This window comes from Pygocentrus nattereri, chromosome 4, assembly GCF_015220715.1.
Source record: "Pygocentrus nattereri isolate fPygNat1 chromosome 4, fPygNat1.pri, whole genome shotgun sequence".
Lineage (NCBI taxonomy): Eukaryota > Metazoa > Chordata > Actinopteri > Characiformes > Serrasalmidae > Pygocentrus > Pygocentrus nattereri.
Window position 1 is genome coordinate 40,135,919 of NC_051214.1, and position 24,336 is coordinate 40,160,254.

The 24,336-nt window shown below is 38.5% G+C and overlaps 1 protein-coding gene across 2 annotated transcripts; it reads left to right on the plus strand.

The window, feature by feature from the left end:
• Window positions 1–854: 854 nt before the first annotated feature.
• Window positions 855–24,139, plus strand: esr1 (estrogen receptor 1). 2 transcript variants are annotated; one of them, XM_017692559.2, is made up of 8 exons: window positions 855–1,328; window positions 5,933–6,150; window positions 9,732–9,848; window positions 10,767–11,090; window positions 17,292–17,430; window positions 21,668–21,801; window positions 22,141–22,324; window positions 23,536–24,139. In XM_017692559.2, exons 1-8 carry the CDS (start codon window positions 913–915, stop codon window positions 23,741–23,743), a joined length of 1,740 nt encoding a protein of 579 aa, XP_017548048.1. In that variant the 5' UTR covers window positions 855–912; the 3' UTR covers window positions 23,744–24,139. The 2 variants fall into 2 exon arrangements, with proteins under 2 accessions (XP_017548048.1, XP_037393335.1); XM_037537438.1 differs by having other exon boundaries at window positions 855–1,208.
• The last annotated feature ends 197 nt before the right edge of the window (window positions 24,140–24,336 follow it).

A 24,336-nucleotide genomic window follows, 5' to 3' on the forward strand; every position in this document is an offset into this window, starting at 1 on the left:
ATTGTTTTAATTCAGAGTAGTTATTGGACAATGAGTCTTAAGATATTCTTTTAGAAGTCTGTGTGTTTAGTTATTATTGTGTATTTTTGCTAGACTATTTAATGGGCCCATATTCGACATTTTTTTTCTTTTTTATTTTTTTCCCTGAGCTCCACATTTTTTTAAGCCTATGCAGTTATTTGTACCAAAAACATTATTCCAAATCATTCCTTTTATAACACAGCTTTCAACCTCTTTTTGTGCCTCGGTTTCTGCAGCTTAATTTCCATGTATGGACGGTATGGGCTGCTGAGTGAACAGTATGTTTTGAAACAGTGTTTACAAGTCAAATTGAACTTCATTACAAAATAGTGAGTAAAATTAGGTTCTTAATGATATGTACCTTTTAAATGTACACAATCATATAGTTACAGAATCACTGTTACATTTACCTTCCCCATGTTGACAGCTTTGTATCTGCAATTCAGTTTTTTCTTTTTGTTTTAATGTCAGAAAACGACAAACATAGCAAAAATGTATGACAAAAACATATTAAAGATGTTTTTTCTTTCTGCAGCACAGGACTGTATACACAATAATGTTTCATCAAATTCAATTCACAATAAAATATCTACCATTAAGAAACAATATAACGATTTTTTATGGTAACATAGGCAGCATTTGACCAAGATCTGCTCTTTTTTCTATTCTCAAAACAAATAATAAAAAACAAAAGAGAAAAAGTACTTTCTCTCTTGTGCATGTAGCTGAAGAGAGGCTGATATCACACACTCTGTTTCTGTAGAGAAGGAGTGGCTACAAGACGGAAGTGAAGAGGGAGGGATGAGAGATGAAAAAAAACCCTCTTTCTCAGTCAGAGTGTGAGCAGCTGGTGCTTTAAGTCATGTTGCCTGTGTGTGTGTTTCCACGGTGATGTCTGGCAGGCAGGCACATGCCGAGGCCGCTAGTGGCAGCACTCAGCGGCACAGGAGCGACCTAAGCGAAGCCAGCGAGCTGGAGTTTCCCCCTAAGCTCTCACCCATGCACCCAGAGGAGGGGGGCATTTCCTCCACTGTCCACTTCCTGGATGGAGCTTACAACTATCACACCCCAGCCTCCAGTACCGAACCGGCCACCCTGGGCTTCTACCCACCGCCCTCGGACTCCCAGCTGCCATCAGACTCCCAGCTGCCCCCGGCTGAGGGAACTCTGCAGCCCCTGGCCAGCGGGTCAGTAAGTCCTCTGGTGTTTATGTCCTCCAGCCCTCAGATGTCCCCCTATCTGAACCATCCTGGGGGTCAGCAACAGGTGCCCTATTACCTGGAGTCTTCAGCCAGCTCTTTTTACAGGTTAGAATGGGTTTGTGTCATGTTTGTCATTTTGTTAGATCACTAAGTCTGAGGAAGCTTAAATTGCCATTTATCATACTATCAGTTACACTAATAAGTTCTCGGTTGTAGCTCTTTGAAACAAGTGGCAAAATTCTGTTAAAGTGCAAATTCAGTTAAAATGCTAATTCAAAACTTTAAAGCCATCCTGCATTTAAAGGGGAATTTCACCAGTTTTTTTTTAAATGTCTGCATAATTCAGTCGATGAAATGTAAACAATGTCATTCCGAGTGGTTTGATGTAAAATGGTTCACTTGTAGAGAAACGTACTGATTGATTTATTTACAGTGGTGATTATAGCAACCAGGGGTCCTGATGTCTACAACACAAAGATAGTCATTTTATTTAATATCCAAAACCACCAATGTACACAAGTCTTCTGAGGTTTTTATATGTAATGTTGATGATGGTAAAATAGTGGTAAATCTGAAAAAAAATGTGGCTATTTTGCCTTAGAAGACCATTAATGTATCCTCAATTGACTAAAATACATTTTAGACCAAAACTCTCAAAGCTACTGTAAAACAATGTTTCACACATTAGGCTGAGTATTCATAACCATTTAATGTAATAACTTTCTGTGACATAGCTTTTAGAGGCCATAAACTTTCCAGACATCTGGTTCCACATCACTGCCATTGTGAACAATTCTGACTTATGAAGTTCCTCTAGAATTAAGGATTTTGCACCAAACTACTTTGAGTGTTTTTGTTTATGTCTTTTAATTATGCAGAATCTTTGAAAAATGGGTGGACTTCCCCTTTTAAGTTCATAAGTAGGAGGTAAGATATTTTCCTCTGCTTTGAATTTAGTGGGAAATTATTGTAGTTGTGTTTGGCAGAAAGGAAAAACTGTCATTTACACTTTGGCTCTGTATTTGTCCTTTTTGAGGTTTAGCATCAAAATGAAAATAAAACTAGTGCAGAATCAAACCTGTAAATATATTAAATGGAAATGTAGTTTAGTAGGTATTATATATATTTAATTCATTCTATAATAACATACATATATGTTAAAAATAAAGAAAAATAGCAATGAAAAAAACTGACAACTCTATGACTCAATTTATGACTCCAAAGTGTCAAATTGAATGCAAGTCATTTGAACTAGAGCTGAATGGAAGAGACTTGCCTAGAGAAGGACATCATAGCAGGTCTATCTGTATTGATCTACAAGTAGTGCTGCAATAAAAGGGGCTTGCCGGCAGGCTGCATGTGCAAACAATCATTTGTCACCAAGACAATCGGGGTCAAGAAAAGAAGTAAACAGGTATGCAAAAGGCAAATGAATAGGCAAAAATGAGTAAACAAGCTAAGGCCAAGGACAGGATAATACAGCAAAAATTACCAATACAGGAAAACTGAAAAAAAGTTTGCCCAACAAAGACTACAAACTATAAAGCCAAACTCAGAGGTGTATGTATGTGCCTTAATAAGTCTATAAACTACCTTCAGGTATGTGCAATGATGGAGGGGTGGAGTCAGGGAGGAACAGGAGCTGAAATGAACCATTCCTGACTGGGCAGGTCAAAAGAGTCTCCCTGGGGGGTGGTTTGGAAATAGGACATTGTGATAAGCATGATGTGATTTTTCTGAGCTGGTAATATCTGGACCAATGGGAAACTGCTAACATACTCTTTGTTTATTTAGCCAGTCTTGCAATAACTAATACAACAAACAACAGAACAGGCGACTATATCTTTGCTCCAGTAGAAAATGTGCTGATGTCAATGACCTGTGAAAAGCGAAACTTCTTCAGGCCTCAGTTCCAGCACACTGAAGCATTGCGCCTGAATGAGCTAAGTTTCATTGCAAGCACAAACTTTGGCACACTGACTCAGAGAAATGTGTCCTCCTTATTAGGCTTTGTTATATTCCATCTGATATAATATAAGTATTTGCTGCAATGCATTATTTGCTGTAAATATTTCTGTTAAATGAAATCTTTTTATTCTAATGGCATTATCCCTTAGAATTATACTTTTTTGTGTTTGCTATCTAAAATAGACCAAATACAGCTTTCATGTTGGTTATGTGTATAAAATGAATGAAAGGGTAGCTTTCAGGGAGTTAGGGGAAGAGCAGTATATGGTCCTTAAGAGCGGATTCTGTTTTTAAACCTTGAGAAAGAACAATATGTGCAAATAGCATGAGGGTGCAGCATTATCACGTCCTGTTTGAAGGAGAAAGAAAGAGAAAGAGAGTCGATAGTCTTTGATAAGCAGTTACTACACTGAGTAGCACATGCTAAGCAATTTTATATCTGTATGACTTTGTGACGCACAAGCCTACTGCCTTACTCTTGGAGTTTTTTGGGATTTTTGACACATTTATTTTAACATTTTAGTTTTTAACTGTTGCCTTCTTATTGTATACTACATGACATAGAATATATGTGCAAAGGCATCCAGACTTGTGGTTGAGTGCCATCATCCTCTGTTGTTACTGCAGCAAAAGGGGACAAACTCCTTCGATTTCAGAAGGTGTCAACAAACTTTGGACATATAGAGCATCATGTAGAGTTAAAGAGTGAACCAGTTTGAATGTTTATCTTAAACATGAGGCTGAATGAATGAGTCTTGAGTAAATAAAGCTGTGAGCTATAAAGCTGAGAACTGATCATGTCTGTGTTTGATGCCGGATGGTGGTCCAGTCTGTCTCAAATGTTTTGCAATGATGTGATGGACAACAGAATTAAGTTTAAAACAAATATTTACGAACACTAGAACAAGAGGTCAAAGGTGAACAGGGCTACATCTGGTGTGACCCTGTTTGATGTCACGTACAAAGACATGATGTGCTCAGGCTTTACTGTCTGTTTTTGTTGTATGTTGTCCTTTATAAACAAAAGTTTGTAATCAATGTTTTCAATAATGTCAAACCAACTTTGTTGCATTTACATGAAGTAATATGATGCTAGTACAGTGCAGCTGGCCATTTCTAAAATAATTAGTAAGAAACTATGGAATTTAGGAATGACAGACAGAGCTGTAGATGATTCTATAATAACCGAGAAAGATGTATAACATTCAAAATGAAGTTACAGCCCTGTTTCCAAGAAAGTTGGGACGGTTTGCAAAATGTAAGTAAAAACAGAATGCAATTGATAATGTGCAAATCATTTAAACCCCAAATTCAATTACAAATAGTACAAAGGCAACATATCAAACCATGAAACTGAAAAAAATTGTTGTTTAATGAAAAATACATGCCTATTTAAATAATGTTTAAAAAACACCTGGTGGAATATTTCACAAGTATTTAGGTTAATTGGCAACAGGTCAGCTACAGGATTAGGTATAAAATGGATCCTGCAGAGGCTTTCAGAGATTTCACAGTGCAACAATTCACAAATAATGTTTCTTACCCTAAAATAGCAAAGGCCTTGATGATTTCTTCATATAAATTAAAATATTCAGAGAATCTGGAGAAATCTCTGTCTTTTTTGGGCCTTCAGGCAGCACTTCATTAAAACACAATTCTGTAGTGGAAATCACTGCATGGGCTCTGCCATACAAAGAACAACCCATATATAAACAGGATGCAGAAACACTACTGCTTTCTCTTGGCCTTGATATTTGATATTGCTGATATTTGATGTATTATGAAATAAAAAATACAAGGAGACCCCGAACTGTTGAGCATCTGAAATCTTAATTTTAATTCATTTTACTGCAGTTACAACCCGTTACAAATAAATATTATTAATTTCTCTCTAATTTTAATTCAGGCTGATTTGCTCCCAATTCCTACATTTTAAAAGTGATAAATATTAAATAAAACGTTTTTAAATAACGTTTGTTTCCATAATATTTACTTATAGTAAAAATGACTGTCAAATAATTCCAAATTTTCAAGGAGTTGTGTAGGTAATATGTTGTCAAGTAAAGTCAAAGTTTATTTATATAGCACTATTTACAAAAGGCGTCACAAAGCAGCTTTACAGAAAAATCAGAAAAATCTGCTTACTTTATCTACTGCAATTCCGTATACATTCATCTTTGGGGATGGGGAATCCCGCCAATTTTTTAAAATATTTTCTGTAATTAACTTGTTAAGCTATAAGAACATTATTCAGACTTGTTTGATGTGAAATGTTTGTTCTAAAGAAACTTACAGATGTCTGAAGAGTTTAAAGCCTCTTAAATATATCTCACCGACAACTTTTACTTAGACTTGTTTCTAATACGCTGCTTCATGTCTGAGACATTATTTTTGATAGTTTTGAGAAAGTTTCTCTCTAAAATGTATTTTTAAGATTCATTCATAGAGAAGTGCATGCAGGGCATTGCAAGCCAAAACAGACCTAAAAGAAAACTCCAGTGCACCACTGTTTAAACTCCATCAAAATTACATATAAAGCACAGAAGATACGTGTAGGTTCACTGGCGGTTTTGCTTAGTAAATAGAATGATTATGCTTGTGCTGTAGACATAGCAACCCATGGTTCCTGTCATCACCACTGTAAAGGAATGTAAGTCAAAAAAAGTTTCTACAGTGAACAATTTCATATCGAACCACTCAGATTTACTTTGTTTACATTTCTGGTATCTTTCTGGCTGCAGGTCCGGTGTGTTAGTCAATCAGCAGGCAGGGGTGCGAGACGAGCTTTCTGGTGCCACCAACAGGCAGGACATGTACACTGCAGCAGGGACCTCTGGGGCATTTGAGATGGCGAAGGAGACACGCTACTGTGCTGTGTGCAGTGACTATGCTTCAGGATATCACTACGGAGTGTGGTCCTGTGAGGGCTGCAAGGCCTTCTTCAAGAGGAGTATACAAGGTGAGCCAGTTCTTCAAAAGTTGGAGTGGGGGGTCCCTCTAATCTATCTGCTTCATCAAAGAGCAGAAAAACCCAGAACTTAAAGCCTTTTCTAGTAGAAGCCAATGCACGCATGCTTCACCACCTTACCTTCGGAGGGATGGGTTCCAGCTGTGTTAGAGTTTCTGTTGGAGGTTTCTGTCTTCTACAACCCCATTTCCAAAAAAGTTGGTGACACTGAGCAGAATGTAAATAAAATAGAATGCAATGATGTGCAAATCATGTAAACCATATTTTAAAGGAAAATACCACAAAGACAACATATCAAATGTTGAAACTGAGAATTTATTTAATTTTTTACAAATATCTGCCCCTTTTGAATTTGATCCCAACAACATGTTCCAAAAAAGTTGGGACAGGGGCATGTTTACCACTGTTTCATCAACTCTTCTGTTAACAACACCCTGTAAGAGTCAGCACTCAAAAAAAAATGTCATTCTGGGCATCCACACCCCTTACATCTCTGATTTGGGTGGAAAAGCAAAAAGTGCCCCCTTGTGAATTCATCCAAAGTGCTTCTGAAACGTTGGCATGCATGTCTACTGTCTCATACTTTCCGTGGGTGTTTCTGACTCCCCTCTGTACCCACAGAATGGTACCCTTGTATGAAAGCTCTTAAGAAGCACCTCCCCACCGCACAGATGGCCAAAGATGGACACCTAACACTGGTAGACCAGAGTAAATGGGATGAACAAGGAATGCCTAATGAGCCTGTAAACATTTAGTGACTATATTGGGGTAGTGAGTGTATGTGTTGAGAATTTTCACAGTCTTCTGGTTTATGTGAAGGTTCATGGTGTCATTGTCCAGTGGTGAACCATGACTATTAAAGCTAAGACTATGAGAGTCACTCAAAAACAAGGAAGAAAACACCTGTGCAATAGTGCTATAATTTCTCATTTCTGCTATAGGATTCAAGTATTACATTAGCACTAAGCTAACAGCAATCCACATGATTTTGTGTCCATTTTAGATTAAACAGAGACATTTAACTCTTGTAAACAGTCTGTGTTTTATTTAAGGAAACAAAACATGCACAAACATATTTGTTACATACACTCACTGGCCACTTTATTGCTAGTAAAAGGTTGGACCCCCTTTTGCCTTCAGAACTGCCTTAATTCTTCATGCCATACTTTCAGCAAGGTGTTAGAAACATTCCTCAGAGATTTTGGTTGGTTATTTGAGTTCCTGTTGCCTTTCTATGATCTCGAACCAGTCTGCCCGTTCTCCTCTGACCTCTCACATCAACAAGGCATTTTCGTCTACACAACTGCTGCTCACTGGATATTTGATCTTTTTCTGACCATTCTCTGTAAACCCTAGAATGGTTGTGTGTGAAAATCCCAGTAGATCAGCAATTTCTGAAATACTCAGACCAGCCCGTCTGGCACCAACAACCACACCACGTTCAAAGTCACTTAAATCACCTTTCTTCCCCATTCTGATACTCGGTTTGCACTTCAGCAAGTTGTCTTGACCACCTCTACATGCCTAAATGCACTGATTTGTGGCCATGTGATTTGCTGATTAGCTATTTGTGTTAACAAGCAATTGAACATTTGTACCTAATAAAGTGGCCGTTGAGTGTATGTAGTAACTAATGGGGACACCTTTTTTTTTCAACTTGGAGATTAGAGCTTTGTTCAATGGCCCTAAAGATAATGTGCTGAATTTGTCTGATTTAAATATCTACATATTTACACATAAATAAAATAAATTATAGAAATAGAACAGTCATTTAAACCTCATTGACCACATCTCGCTGTGCAGTACTTTTAGGTATTTCACTGAAATATAGGAGGATTTTGTCCATGTTCATTACATGCAAGTGCATTCAGTGCCGACTGACCCAATAGCTGCCATTACGACTCCCAATCCCATTTTTTGCTGAATGCACTTAAACTCATCAGGGGTCGGCCTGTTGGTCTGTGCACTTTGTAACTCTGTGAGCAAAGCTTTTCAGCTGTCCCTCCATTACAAGACAGAAAACCATAGCTATGTTTAGCTGAACTGAAATTCTTTTAAAGAAAATAGCAATATTGTCTTCTAAAAGCCCATTAGACTCATTACAGAAAGCAAAGGCCGATGCCTCATTTGGTACCATTCACATATTAATGCATTTAATACACAGGATGCTCGAATGCTACATTTCTTTGATGATTGATCAAAGGACAATAATATAATCTTCAATTTTATATTTTATTCATGTTACAATCTCCTTTAAATCTAAACGTTTGTCAGTATCAAAAAACTAGGGTGATTGTGCCTATTTTTCACAATGAAACCCCCAACCACAGTTATTATGGGGGTGTAGAGAGGAGGGGTGCTTCAGACTGATGGGGAGAGAAATGATAGATGTTGCTGAACCATCCTTGACAGTGATGCTTCCAGCTTTTCTCATCCATCTGCTGCTCTTCGTCTTTCTCAGCTGGTACAATAGGGAACTCTGTAATAGACCTTAGTAAAAGCTGCGGGATACTGATGGAAGCCAGACCCTGATTAGGCCAGTCAGAAGAACTGGAGGAAAGCAACAAAGTAGTGGTGTTGATGGTCATGAAAGGGCAAAAAGATTTCTTTTACAGAAAATTCTTATATTATATAGATACTTATATGTTTGACTAGAACAATTCAGTCTTAGATCTTGTTTCATCTGCTTATGTTTTTCCCGTATTCACACTAACATGTTGGAGTAGCCATTGGTTTTCATGGTTTTAATTATTATTTTCACTCTAATGTGCTTCTAACGCTGGCCTTCATAGATCTTATGATAGGTTCTCACTGTTACTCTGATAAGCTTCTAACAGCAGTCATTGGTTATCATTGGTTAATCCAAACACGACATCATACATACATACATACATACGTACATGTTCTAAACTGCTTATCCTTCTGGATTGTGGGGTGTGCTGGAGCCTATCCCAGTGGTCATTGGGCAAAAAGCAAGATACACCCTGGGCATGTCACCAGTCCATGACAGGGCTCAAACTAATCATATTATTATATTTTTATTTGCGTATGTGTAATGCATATGGCTTTAAAAAGTCTACCACATTTTATACCCCCCCCCCCCATTGTATATACATAGAAATTGTGCTCTAAATTTGCAGAAAAACACCACATTTAAGATTGTTCACTTATTTTAACTTTTTTACTTAAATACTTTTTTACTTTTACTTAAGTAAATTCTGTGTTATTGGTTTCTTTGAGTTGTGAGTGCGTAATGTAACTGCTAGCTTAGAAGTGCAATGATGTAAGCAAAGGAAATGAATTGCCCATATCCTGGAACATATGTACTGTCTCTTTATAGCATGGCTCATGGTTTAAATAAATAACTTTACACTCTTGACCTACAGTACACGCTCAACCTTGCTAATCTCTGCTGGAGTACAGTGAAGAGAGAGAGCAGTAAGTGCAGTAAGGAGGTGAATCTGTGTCAGGGTCACTAATGAGCTGTATTCTTACCCTCAGTGCTCTGTGGTGCTGGTCTGAGATCAGTGTGAACAGTTTGCATTTACACTGTTGGTCTGGTATCTGTCCAGGTCACAATGACTATGTGTGTCCAGCAACCAACCAGTGCACTATTGACAGGAACCGCAGGAAGAGCTGCCAAGCATGCCGTTTACGCAAATGCTATGAAGTGGGCATGATGAAAGGAGGTGTGTATAAGAAAGACACAATCTACACAAACACATTTTATTTTTATAAGACATGGATTGTACTTTCAGGGCATTCAATGTATAAATCTATCACAAAACTGGATGGATGGATGGTCAACTTCAGAATTCTTGGCACCTCTCAAAAAGCTGCTGGACAAAAACAATCATACAAAATAAACAGTACATATAAAACCAGAGAATAGTTAAAAATGTAAGTGTCAAATAAGTAGTATCTTTGTACAGTCTACAGGTAGAGCCATGTAACTGTCACACTATCAGGTGCATTGGTCAGTATTTGCTGGAATAACGACAGGCTCAGAATATGATGTAGTCCTGCTGTCACTCTTCTTCAGAATCTGAGCAAACAGGCTACATTTCAAATACTATGTTACAGAGGTTATCAAATACAAGTATGGAATGGTAGTTAATTTGGGGAAAAAAAAGTGTAGAACATTTTAAATGATCAGATTGTGTTGTCAGAGCTAACTTCTATAATAGATATATTTACTGTATACATGTAATGTATTGAATAACACATTCAAAAATGCCTTTTGATGTTTTGTTTATGAAATTTCAGTCTACTTTGTGTAAGTTGACATGCTATGAAACGTTCAAATCTATTGTGTGCAAGTTGTTATGAGCAGAAGTACTAGGGAGGTAATAAAGTGAGTGGAATTACAAGGTAGGTGTTTCTAATAAAGTAGCCATTGAGTGAAAGAGCAAGGTAAGTGTTTTTAATAAAGTGGCCAGTGAGCGTAAGTGCCAGGTTGGTGTAATATGGAAACACAAGGGAGGTTTCTAATAAAGTCTAATAAAGGTTTCTAGTAAAATGAAGAGTGAGCGTGTATTCATCATGCAGCATCATAAGCTAGACCCAAAAAGGGGACTGATTAATCTGATCCATTAATTCCTCCTCAGGCCTTCGTAAGGAGCGTGGGGGTCGCACTATGAGGCGTGGTAGAAGGCGGAATGGGCTGGAGGAGCGTGAGCGGGGCTACAGTGAGTTACCTGTCCGCTCTGAGCTGAGGACAGCCACTCTGCAGGACAGCAAGAGGAGTCGCAGTGCAGTCTGTACAAGCCCAGAGCAGGTACTGCTGCTGCTGCTGGGGGCAGAGCCACCCACACTCTGCTCCCGCCAGAAACACAGCCGGCCCTACACTGACGTCACCATGATGACCCTGCTGACCAGCATGGCTGACAAGGAGCTTGTCCACATGATAGCCTGGGCCAAGAAAGTGCCTGGTGAGGAACACGACACTTTTTTTCACTACAGCACTCAGTGTTCGTTGCACAAATCTTTCAAACAACCCCTGAGACCCCCCAAAGGTGATGAAGAAATGCATAATGTAAAGGGTAACAGGCATTTTCAAATTGTGTCAGAAGCTGGAAAATGACAAAAATGGAGATTTTTGTTCCGACTGCAGTTACGTTTGAACGGGCTCTGCTCTGCCTTATATTCTGCCACATTCAATAAACAATCCAGGCTGTAAACATAACATTCTCAAATTATGATCGTTTCCCAACTCTTTGGAGGCTAAGTCACTGTTGCTGTCTGACGATGCTTTTAATAATTATATCTCGTTTTCAATTGACGAGTTTATTGCTATTAACAAGAATGACTCCGTTACTTCTTGTTTTATGGGAATCTCTTAAAGCCTACCTACGTGGACAAATCATATCATACACTGCATATCTGAACAGATCACATAAACTTAAATTGCAAAATTTGATGACAGAAATAACTGAGGTTGATAAACTCAATTCAACAAATCCAACACCTGCGTTATTGAAACGGCGCCTTGAGTTACAAACTGAATTTGATCTCACCACAACAACTGACGCTGAGCAACTGCAGTTGCGTACACGTAGTAGTTATTATAAACATGGGGAAAAACCCTCGAGACTTTTGGCCCACCAGCTTAAAAGACAAACTTCATCTCGATCAATTTCCCAAATTAAAGATTCACTTGGTGCATTATGCTCTGATTCACCATCTATAAATGCTGCCTTATTCCTTGTATTCTACTCTCTACCAATCTGAATCCCTCTCCGATGATACAGAGTTGCTTTCATTCTTTGACAGTCTGGAGTTTGCCTCTGTGAATACTACAGCTATACACATTCTTGATTCGCACTTAGACCTGGAAGAGATTTCTCTCTCAATCAATTCTATGCAAACTAATAAAGCACCTGGTCCTGACGGCTTTCCCGTCAAATTTTTTAAAAGATTCAGTGATAGGTTATCTCCTCTTCTTCTCGATGTGTACAATGAATCCTTACTATCTGGATCTCTCCCTCCTACTTTTATGGAAGCATCCATATCTCTCCTTCTGAAGAAGGATAAGGATCCCACCTCCTGTGCTTCACATAGACCTTTGTCACTCCTAAATGTGGACTTGAAAACCTGGCGAAATTATTGGCTTTACGTTTGGAGAAGGTTCTTCCTGAAATAATTTCTTATGACCAGAATGGCTTTATTAAAGGTCGCCACCTCTTTTTTAATGTCCGCACCCTTTTGAATACGATTTTTACGTAACATTCCTCCTCTTTTCCAGAAGTGATCATTTCCTTAGATGCAGAGAAAGCATTTGATCGGGTTGAGTGGGGTTACCGATTTGAAGTTTTGCGTAGATTCAGCTTTGGAAAGACATTAATTTCTTGGATTAGATTGTTGTTTTCTTCCCCCATGGCTAGTGTTCACACCAACTGTGTGAACAACAATTATTGATGTATTTTTTATTATGTAATCTTTTGGTATATATTTATTTATTTATGTATTTTTATTTAGATTTTTTTCCCTCTTTAATCATATATTCTCATATTCATTTATTGGGTTAATTGGGCTGTTTGTTTAGTTATGTAAAATTTACTTTGGCGATTGGGGTTATTAGGTGGGTGCCACTAGGGGTAAGGGTAAGGTGAAAGGGAAAGCGTAATGGAGGGAGGGTAGAGAGGGAGTGGAAGGGTGTGTGGGAGGGGGGAAGAGAAAAAGGGAAAAGAAGGGGAAGAGTTAGGAAAAATGAAAACATTATAATCCAAATTGGTCCTTTAATTCATTCATTTATTTGTGTTTTTATACCTGTGACCGAATACCAGATACTGTTCAGGCCTTTTCTTTTCCTTCATTGGATTTGTCCTGTTTCTTTGTTTTCCTGATGTCTTGACTTATTCCCTCAATAAAAATAAATAAATAAATAAATAAAAATAAACAATCCAGGCTAAGACACTCCTTATAACTTCAGTTGTGAATGGGTGGTGCTGAACTGAATTAGATTTGGCAGATATGCATAAATATGTTTTCATTAAATCAAAATAACTATTCATTTAAAATGCTACAAAATGTTTTTGTAGTTTCAAGGGCACTCCAGCCAAAATATAAAATGCAACCACTGATACATGCTTTCTTACCTTCTACATTGCTGCTGCAATACTCCAGAGACTGAGGTTTTCTGGGTTAAATTCTAGGAAAACCATCCACTGATGACGTGTTTTGAAGGTAGGAGGAATTAAAAATAAAAAATAAATAAAGTCATTTGGGGCAGATATTTTATAAGTGGGTGATTTGAAATGTGTTGTTTTTTTCTTGGTAGTTTATAGCTAATGAAACTGCAAAGAAGCCAAATGTCACTTCTTTCTTTACTAGCTTCTTCATTAGTGCATTTTTTCATCACCTTTTAGGGGGGGGGTCTCAGGGGTTGTTTGACAGACTTTTGCAATGAACACTGAGTGCTGTAGTGAAAAAACCTGAACACTGAGTGCTGTAGTGAAAAAACCTGAACACTGAGTGCTGTAGTGAAAAAACCTTGAATTATGTAAAAATGAAAGAAGTCATGAACTCAGGCAGTCAGATGAGGCTGAGGGATCCAATGCTGTACTACAAAATGCTACACAACCCAACAAATAACATTAAAAAAAAAGTTCATGTCTAAATATGGATTGGGTGTAAACTGTTTGTTCTAAACTGTTCACATTTACATAAACAAGTACATTTTATGCTTTTCTGATTTTCCATGGGCCTTTTAAATTATGGTTAACAGCTTGCTAACCATGGATTGATATAGAGTAATACAGGGAAAAGAACATGATTTTATCAGATATAACAACATGGGCAGACTGCTTTTCAACAAATTGGACTGTGGTCAAAAGTAACTAAATCATTGGAAAAATACTGTGAAACTAACATGTAGGTTGTGCAGTTATGGGAGTGAGGACTGAAGTGTGGGCCTTCAGAGTATAAGGGGTTAAGTAATACTTTACCGTGTCAAAGTGTATAAATGTGTGTGTTTCCAATTGCTCAGACTGCGGTGATGCCCCGAGTATCCTTGACGACAGCCTTGCGTGTTTATGTAACCATGGCAGCACAGGTGGCAAAGCTTCAGATGGCAAGGTCACAAACACAGGAATAAAGAAAATGGGTGTGATTACTGACACCAGTACTAGGGCTCATTTCACTTGACCTCCAACTGAGCCTTTACAGCCCCCCTTAGAGGAGTTAATGGCTATTCCTATTTTCACAGATAAACTAGAAGAAAACGTGACTTGATTGTATATTAACATGAACAGTTGAATTGCAGAAATAAGGAGCTCCCCTTAGTATAGCTATTACACAGAGTTAACTGGACCAGATACTGTGCTGAATACGGCACCTCAGGACTGTTTTTTTACTGAATTCTGCTGTCTTACAGCACTGAAAGCATAATGCATCTTCTATACTGTGTTGCATTTCCAAGAGAACTGTAATGTTATTGAAATAGAAAAAGTTTTGCAACACTATATGGCAAAAGTATTGGAACACACCTCTTAATCATTGAATTCAAGTGTTTCATTCAGTCTCATTGACACAGGTGTATAAAATCAAGCAAATAACCATGCAGCCTGCCTTTACAAACATTTGTGAAAGAATGGGTTGTTCTAAAGAGCTCACTGAATTTGAGCATCATACTTTAATAGGATGCCACCAACATGTCAGTTCGCTTCCCTTTTAGATATTTCACGATCAACTGCGAGTGGTATTATTGAAAAGTGGAAGTGTTTATAAACCACAGTAACTCAGACACGAAGTGATGGACCTCGTAAAGTTACAGTTCATGGTCACCAAGTGCTGCGGTGCATAAAACATGCCAGTGCTTTGCTGACTCAATAACTGCAGAGTTCCAAAACTCCTCTGGCATTAACATCAGCACAAAAACTGTGCACCGGGAGCTTCATGGCATGGGTTTTCATGGCTGAGTAGCCACATGCAAGCCTTACATCACCAAGCACAATGCAGAGCATCAGATGGGGTGGTGTAAAACACACCACCACTGGACTCTGGAGCTGTGGAAACATTCTGTGACGTGACAAATTACATAGTCTGATGGGTGAATATGGGTTTGGTGTGAATGCCAGGAGAATGTTACCTGCCTGACTGCATTGTGCCAACTGTAAAGTTTGGTGGAGGAGAGATAATGCTATGGGGTAAGACATTTTGGACAATTGTATACTTCCAGCTTTGTGGGAAGACTCTTTTCTATTCCAGCATGACTGAGCCCCAGTGCACAGAGCAAGGTCCATAAAGCCGTGGCTGAGTAGGTTTGGTGTGGAAGAGCTTGACTGTCCCACACAGAGCCCTGACCTCAAACCCATCAAACACTATTGGGATAAACTAGAATAATGATTGTGAGCCAGGACCTCTCATGTAACATCAATGTCTGACCTCACAAGTGCTCTTCTGAATGAATGGGCAGAAATTCCCACAGCCACACCCCAAAATCTTGTAGAAAGCTTCCCAGAAGAGTGGAAACTGTTATAGCTGCAAGGGGGGGGTCCAACTCAACTATGAATTTGCAGGTGTCCCAATGCTTTTGTTCATATAGTGTATATCTGGTCTATCAGTGTAACTGGTTGTACCACCTTTAATTGCAGCCAGATGCTTTCTGTAACTCGAGATCAGTCTTTCTCATCACTTTTTTTTAGAGCTAATTTTATTACACCAAATGTGACTTTCAAGCATGAACCACCCAATTAACATCCTGCCACAGCGTCTCAATGAGGTTCAAGTCAGGGCATAACTAGGCCACTCCAAACCCTTAATTCTATTTCTTTTGAGCCATTCAGAGGGGGACTTTCTCTTGTGCTTCAGATCGATGTATTGCTGCATAACACAAATGCTCTTGAGCTTTACATCACAGAATGATGACCAGACATTCTCTTCCATATTTTCTGCTTGAAAGCTGAATTAATCAATACATCAGTTGTGGCAAATCGCCCAAATCCTGATTTAGCTAAACATGCTAACATCATCACAGTACCACCACAATGTGTGATCTTGGGTATCATGCCAGACATAATGGGACACCTATCTCCCAAAAAGTTCTATTTTTAAGTGATGTTTAGATTCAACAGGGATGGCAGTTATCAAGCCTGGGTTTGTCTAATTTATTGTTATAAATTAAATTTGTTTAACTGGTTGATTGATTAAGGGGCAATTACTTTTTCACACAGGGCCAGGTAGTGTTAGATAACATTTTTCCTTTACAATAAATGAAATGATCATCTAAAACTGTTTTGTGTTTGCACTCATATTACATTTTCTTTTAAGTTCTGAAACAATTGTGACAAATATGCAAAGATAGAAGAAATCAGGTGCTGGCACACATTTTCCCACAGATAGTAGCTGAGCGTTTTCTCATTTTCTTAATGATGGGTAAGGGCACGTGAAACTTGATATTAAAGATTAATATTATTTTTTTCTGTTTTCTGGTGCACAGTGATGCAATCAAAAATCAAAGGATGAATTTTGCCTTTCAGATGTGCTCAATATGAGCAGGGCATGAAGGTTTTTAAAAAAAAGGTCAATTCTGATTTCAGGCTAAATGCAACAAGCAACAAGAAACAATCATTTAAGAGACTCTGGAAAAACTGATATTAGGTACTCTTACATTCTACCTTCAATAATTTGCCATTTTTGTAGGTTTAGAATTACAGATTTTAGTCTGTCTGTTGCTGTACAACTCATCACCCCCTTCCCACCCACCACAGAAAGGAACCACCATATTACTACCACTGACCAATGACGAGATATTGTTTGGATGGTAGACCATTCTAAACACACCAGTAACACCATCATGGTAAAGGCCAGTAAGCATATGTGGTGTTAGTATCTCAGGCACAGTAGCGTTGCTGGGGCATTTACATATCATGTGCAGTATACCAGGTGGATACATGCATCATTTTGAGGTCAGGGCAGAAATATTGGATTAATTTTGCTCTATTTCCTAAAGTGTGGAAAAATAAAAAAAGACCTCTCTTCAAAATGAGCGCTATCTTTATATCTATCTAATAATGGAGCCTGTGAGTGACACTGACATATTATCCTGAAATACTATTCAGAACTGTTAGTGACACTTTTGACATTTAAGCTGTTCACTGATTTTTCCCCATTAACTTCTCTAACTTCTGCAGGCTTCCAAGAGCTCTCTCTGCATGACCAGGTGCAGCTGCTGGAAAGCTCCTGGCTGGAGATTCTGATGATCGGGCTCATCTGGAGGTCCATCCACTCACCAGGCAAGCTCATCTTTGCGCAGGACCTGATCCTCGACAGGTACAACATCATTGGAGCCTTCAGCAGTTTAATTATATTTACAGCTCTCAGACCTTTTCCAAATGTCTTCATGTAATTCAGGTGTATATCTGAAATTCATCTGGTAAATCATGATTAGTCATTTTTAAGGGTTGATTCATAAACAAACACCAGAAGCTCCCATAGTTTAGTTATAGTCATATTAGAGGTTATATCTTCATCTGCTGGTTACACTTTTTTACTCAAAAAAGGAACGTTTGTGTTATCCAACACATTTTGTCATTGTTTTAAATATGTGTCAGTAACATTGAATGCATTAACCTGTGTACACATATGTAACACTGGTTGAGTTATAAGTAACACAATGTGTGTTGAACATAATTGTCCAGTTAAGGACACTACCTCTGTTTGGAGAGTGTACACAGTTTTCTGATATAGAGAAATATAAAAGGCTGTAGTAAAAGGCAAAGAGAACTCACTTTAATTATTAACTTTATTATTTAGTGCCTCTCTGCACAGTGCCGTCATATACTACCATTCAGATGTGTGGAGTCAACATTCAAGTTTGGAATCAATGTTTTGAGTAAGGTGAAACCAGTTTGGTTGCCAAAATACGTGAAAAAATATCCTACACATCATCACAGGTTTCAAATAATTAATAGCAAACTTTAAACTTGAAGAAATTATGTGTGTGTGGAGTGATGAACAGATTTGCAGATGATTCTAAAAGATCATCTACAAAATAATAAATATCACAATATTTTATTGCTGTATTTGTTATTAACATCTTGCTGTTCCCAAAGTGCTTGAAGTATTGGAGAAATATATTAAAAAAGACCTTTATATACATTTAAAACATGAAAATAGCTTATACTCCTAAAACGTACTGTTTTGTAGCACTCATTGACCACTTTTTTAGACTTGTTGCCGTCAAGCGTTATGATGAATGTCATGTTCGACAGCATATGTTCGATGCTACGTAGCAGGATTCAAGCATTCTTACTGACAAGTGATCCCAAAGTTTTAAACACTACATCTGTTGGCCAGAAAGCCAGCAAATGTCACTGTGCTCTGGGTTTTTTTCCCATTTCCTGCTTATTTAGAGATGCTGCATAAGACCTGCAGTGTGTGGTGTATCCTGAGGGAAATCGCAAAATAGGACAGAATGATTATTAGCAAAAAAATGAGGTTGCTAAAAAGCCCAAGAATGCTATTTACATGGAACCCACTGCTCCTCTCCAAAAGGCCATGTCACGGGTATATCTAATTAAAGCAGATGTGCTTGGGAACAGGGCCTGGAGCAGAGGCAGAGGAGGGCCAGCGTCATCACTGCCTGAGGAGGCGAGAATTTAATCAAAAACACACAGGTACTGTGGAGCTCTAAGAGATGGCATAGTGCTTTTTAACAATCATGCAGAGAGTGAGAGCAGGAGAGAGAGAGAGAGAGAGAGAGAGAGAGAGAGAGGCATTAAAGACTGAAAAGATTAAAGAGGAGCTGAAGAGAGGGTGAGGGAAAAAGGAGGGGGAGAAAGTGGGAGTGGGGGAGATTGCCCTTTACAGGTACAGCGTGTACTTTCCGGCTGTAAGTAAATAGTGTACTCAGTGGCACTCAGCCCACCTCTTTTCCACAAGAAGTGCAAAGACAGGGAGAGAGAGAAGAGATGGAACCAATTTTAGGCTGCAAATCTGATAACAGCCAGTATGACAGAGCTTTTCCCTCTTGCAGCACCACTCACTTGCTGAATGGATATAGAGGGACAGATGCAAACAGTGGTCATTCCAAGAATGTTACTGCTGGTCAATTTCAGTGTCAAGACCCAGACTGCCACTATTGTTGCTCTGCTGTACATGTAATTTGCATTTCATAATTATTTATTTAGTCAGTTTTTGGCGTGTATTGATTTCAATTTGATACACTATGGGGTTATTTTAATTTAATTTAATAAATTTTTCGATACAGCAAAAATATTGGGTGCCTGAAAATCTGCCTTATGTTCAGCTTATTCAAAAATTACAGGTGAACTGGCACAATTACAGTATTTTATAAGAATGTGCTCACCACAAGCTAGTATATGCTTACATGGAGTGCTCTTGATTTTGACTTTAACGATATTTTCAGTGGTGGGAGGGTCTGCCCTCATTGTGGACATGCTTGTTTGTTTTATTGAACTTCATGCAGTATAATCAGTATTAAACTGAGTACTTCATTTGCTCCAGTCTGTTAAATGTATTGTCCAATACCTGTATGTACCTAACTGAGAGGCTTGTTTTGAAAACACGAAAGTACTTTTAAATAATTTTCATGGCTGCCTAAGACTTTTGCACAGTACTGTATATCATATTTACTATTTAAAATCCCAGACTTATTACATTCTAAGGCTTATTATTAAGTAACTGGCTGAAACACCTGAATGTAATAATTAAGAGGGGTGTCCACATACTTTTGGCCATACAGTGTATATACTATATCAACAAGTTTGGGCCATAACTAGGATCAACAATTTTGCGCTTAGGCCCATTTTGCAGAACAGTGGCCTACATCTCATAGTGAATAAACTAACTGCTGAATATGAATATTACACCAATAGTCAGGTTTATTACCAAATCATTGCTCCTTTTTCCCCCATCCATGTCTGTTTTTCCTTTGATTCATTTCTTGCCCATCACTCTGTGCTTCCATAAACTGCTATTCCAATAACTGATTTGACTCCAGTTACTCTGTTTGAATTTAATCAATCAGGTGATGGTTTCATTGATGTTTTTACATTGACATTCATTTTATATAATTTCTTTAACCATTCATATAAGCATTTTTCTCTCTGGGAGTCTTTTTTTGTCTCTTACATCTGATAAGCATAAATATACCCAATAATAATATATTCTGTCTCTACCAAAGGAAGCTACTCAACACAGTTAATGAAACAAAATGCAGACAAATGTATGTTGATTTCTGTCGTAACAGTTCGTAGTTTAGGTAACACAATACAACTTTAATTTCTCATCTAATCGCTGATATGAGCCAACAGAAGAGTCTGTTGCCTCACCTGAGCAGGCAATGTTACTATGACTTGGCTAAAGCATGATTACTGCTAGCAACTTTAAGTGGTACAAATAAAAAAACAAATGATGTGGTTTGCATTTTACAAGCATAATCGGTTAATTACACTCATAGTCTCTCCCAATCATATTGGTGTGATGTCAGTTCACCTGTCATTGTTTTTTACTTTAATAGCAAAACAGCAAAATAAGAGTAAGCTGTGCACATAGAATAAACTGCCCATCAAAAGTTTGGGGACACGTCTTTATAAGTAATTTTTTTTTTCTTTATATAAGTTTAAGTTATAAGTTTATTTTTCAGTGAGAAAATACCTGTTATAAGCATAAAGCAGCTGTGTGCTAGTAATTTTGGAAGACGGGGTGATTCAAAAAGCTTCGTCTGATTTCAAAGCGGCATATTTTTACAGCCGTGAGTCACCTAAGAACCAATCACATACCAATTGAAAGAGTGGGCCATGGAGTTTCTGACCGTCACCAGAAGATGGCTACCTTCAGTCTGCGAGGGGATGGAGACCCCTGTGCAGAAAGTGTTTTTCTCCACTTCAGTAAGAGTGAATCTGTCTCCGTCGTAACTGTGCAACATGATTTTCAGTGAACGGCTCAGAACGTTAGTTGTTGCTTCTACAACACTGATCTTCAAAATCACATTGAAAGGGCTGTGAGTGCAGTGACACCTGACATGCTCAATCGAGTATGGGATGAATTTGACTACCGTGTTGATGTCCGGACAGCTGGAGGAGGTTCACATTAAGCACTTGTACAATGACAAACATTATGCTCATTTGAAGCATTTACAATTTACTGCATTGTTCTAAAATAAAATAAAATAAAACAAATCACTTTGAAATCAGATGAATCTTTTTAAATCACCCTTTATGTATCTGCAACACTAAGCTTTATACTCAGTAAAGTTTCTGCCTTGGTATGATGTGAACTTTTGTCTAAATAATGATTTTTAGAGTTTTTCTTCTTACAATGACTGTTTTCAATGAGTTTTTCTTTTGCAAAGGTGGTTTAAACAACTGAAAAATGAAATGCTGAGATCACAACAAAGCAATAAATGCTTGGGCTTTGGCATTATTGTCAGTGTGGGGCAGTGTTTTTTCTTCAGTTTTGCAGTTTTTGAAAGTGTCCATAAACTTTAGATTGGTGCTGTACTTTGCAGGCTGCTACATTAAAGCTCTTGTCTCTTGCCTTGTAGGAATGAAGGGGACTGTGTGGAGGGCATGGCAGAGATATTCGACATGCTCCTGGCCACTGTGTCCCACTTCCGCGCCCTCAAACTCAAGTCAGAAGAGTTTGTGTGTCTCAAAGCCATCATACTGCTCAACTCTGGTGAGTTCAGCAGCACAGGGAGTGAACTGCAGAAAAACACACATGAACATTACCTGCCAATGGAGTGAGATTGTGGTCTAACTCCTTGCTGTGGAGTTCAGAGGGAGTTTAGTTTACTGGATTACCTACTGACCTTGGCCTTAAAAGAGGTGTTGTCTTGTTTTCAGTTCGAGTCAGTTAGAGTCTGCTGGCCAAAATATTAGCACACCCATGTTCTGCGTATAGCACTCTACATAAGATCATATCTACCACCATCAACAAGTAAGCAGCTTGGCCTTCATCTATCCCAAGTGATCTCTTTTCCTCACTCTCTTCATGTCCTCCTCTGGGGGTAATCAGGTGCGTTCTCTTGCTGCACCACGCCTAGCAAGCCCCTGAGGGACGGCTTCATGGTGCAGTGCATACTGGACAACATCACTGACGCGCTCATACACTACATCAGCCAATCGGGCATCTCAATGCAGCTACAGTGCCGCCGGCAGGCCCAGCTCCTCCTGGTGCTCTCTCACATCAGACACATGAGGTGAGGCAAGAGAGAGTACACACTTCCATGTTATTATACAATAGGGACATCAAGTAAGGTGACAGGAGCTAAAGAAATCTATTATGTGATTACCACAGAGGCGTGCCCATACAGAATAGATATACATGGGCATGTATTTTTAATAAGTGAGATACATATTAAATACACTGTTTCATTTTAATGTATTAATGTATGTATACACTATGTATTCCATACATTAAGCAAAACATACATTTTTAAATGTATCTGACCTGCATTTTAGAAGTATTTCTTTTCAACATGGGTGTTCATTCAGCATTTGTTTTCACTGGCCTTGCTTCACTGCTTGAGGCATGGACATAATCTGAAATTCAAGCACAAGGTTAGTCGTATGTTGTCATGAGTTGTCGTAGCTGATTATGTACAGGTAAATAATAAGGTCATGTTACCATTGATGGTCCTTGTTATGACAGATTTCATGTTCGATGTCTTGATGCGTTACTATAGCACGCTTAAATTCGTAGCGTGTGATGTCATGGCAATTACCAGTAATGATACTGTGACACTGTTTATTGAAAAAATAATGTGTTATGACTGCATATAACAGGGCATGGGTTGTGTCACTGTTATATAGCAGGTTTACCAACTTTGCATGCATAAGAGAAGAAATAAACATAACTTATATTTTTTAAAAGATGATTGGTTGGTCAAAGACAACCGAAATCTTTAGAAAATTGCATTTAACAATTTGACCAAATGGGTTGTAGGTACTTTCCTACCTTTGCTGAGCATACTAGACAAAGTAGGATGCTTTTGTGGGATGCAAGTCTGTTTGAGGTGGCTTGATAACTCAAAATTCTAAGTTTGTAGCGGTTTAGGTCTTGAACAATGCTAATTGGTCAATATAAGCTTTCACTACTTATCTATATTACCCTCTTAGCTGCAGTGCAAAACTACAGAAGCAAAGTAAGGGGGGAGTTGTGTAAATTGGATTTTATACCATCACTTCAGTGCAGCAGGATCAACTCATATACTCATAAACAATTTGTATTTCAGATGAGAAGATAAAAAAAGAGGGTACTTAATATTTTGTGGTAGTGTTGCCACCAATAAAGACCGAGATCTAAGGTTCTGGAAAACGACCAGCTTTTGTACAAGTGTATATTCTTTTATTCACATAGTATCTTACATTTTTGCCAGTGACATGTTTGTATTTCTCTGCTCCCCTGAAGCAACAAAGGTATGGAGCACTTGTACAGCATGAAGTGCAAGAACAAGGTTCCAGTGTATGATCTGCTGCTAGAGATGCTGGACGCGCATCGGCTTCACTCCTCAGGCAAGATGTCCTGTAACTGGGCCCAAAGCGAGAGGGCCTTCCCTTCCAGTAGCCACAGCAGTGGCCTCTCCACATGCCCTGGCGGAGCCAAATCCGGCACGTAATGACAGAAGCTACAGACCCTGAATTCACAGCTCCATGACTCCAGTTCCATGTACTGAGAAATTTATGATTAAGCTGGGGTCACGTAAGTGTGGCCTGTGAGAAAATGACCAATCAGGCCAATGGCAGTAGTTTTGAGATGTTTGCGGTCATGCTTGGAGATAAGGTTCTTTCAGATGAAGATTCTGGCTGAAGGTAGATCTGTCCAGGTGTGCACAGGCCTTCAACCAAGTCCAGATTAAGTTCTCTCCTCATAACCAAGGAGACGAGTGAAGGAAACTAAATTATCCTTCAGATGTCTCTTTTGACAGGGCTGTGTTGATGTAACATGGTCTTAAAGCAGACTGGAATAGAACCTAGAAAAAAAAATCAGCTGTAGATTTCTGTATATGACTCAAGGACTGAAAAACTGTACAGTGGAAAAATAATTTACTCTATAACTAACAGAACATGCACCTGTTCAGAGCTGCAGTCTTACAAATGCCGCTAATTTCTACATTTTTTGTGGCTCAGCTATAGCATGACTTTCAACAGCTTTCAACTGTGCCGAGATTCATAGAGAAAAGTAGTGACTAACAGTGTAATACTTTTATTG

Bases quoted from the DNA above. Each gene is read 5' to 3' on its own strand.
- esr1 (XM_017692559.2), top strand. From the start codon at position 913: ATGTCTGGCAGGCAGGCACATGCCGAGGCCGCTAGTGGCAGCACTCAG. The intron at 9,849-10,766 runs GTGTGTATAAGA...ATTCCTCCTCAG, and splicing joins AGTGGGCATGATGAAAGGAG to GCCTTCGTAAGGAGCGTGGG. The intron at 22,325-23,535 runs GTGAGGCAAGAG...GCTCCCCTGAAG, and splicing joins TCTCACATCAGACACATGAG to CAACAAAGGTATGGAGCACT.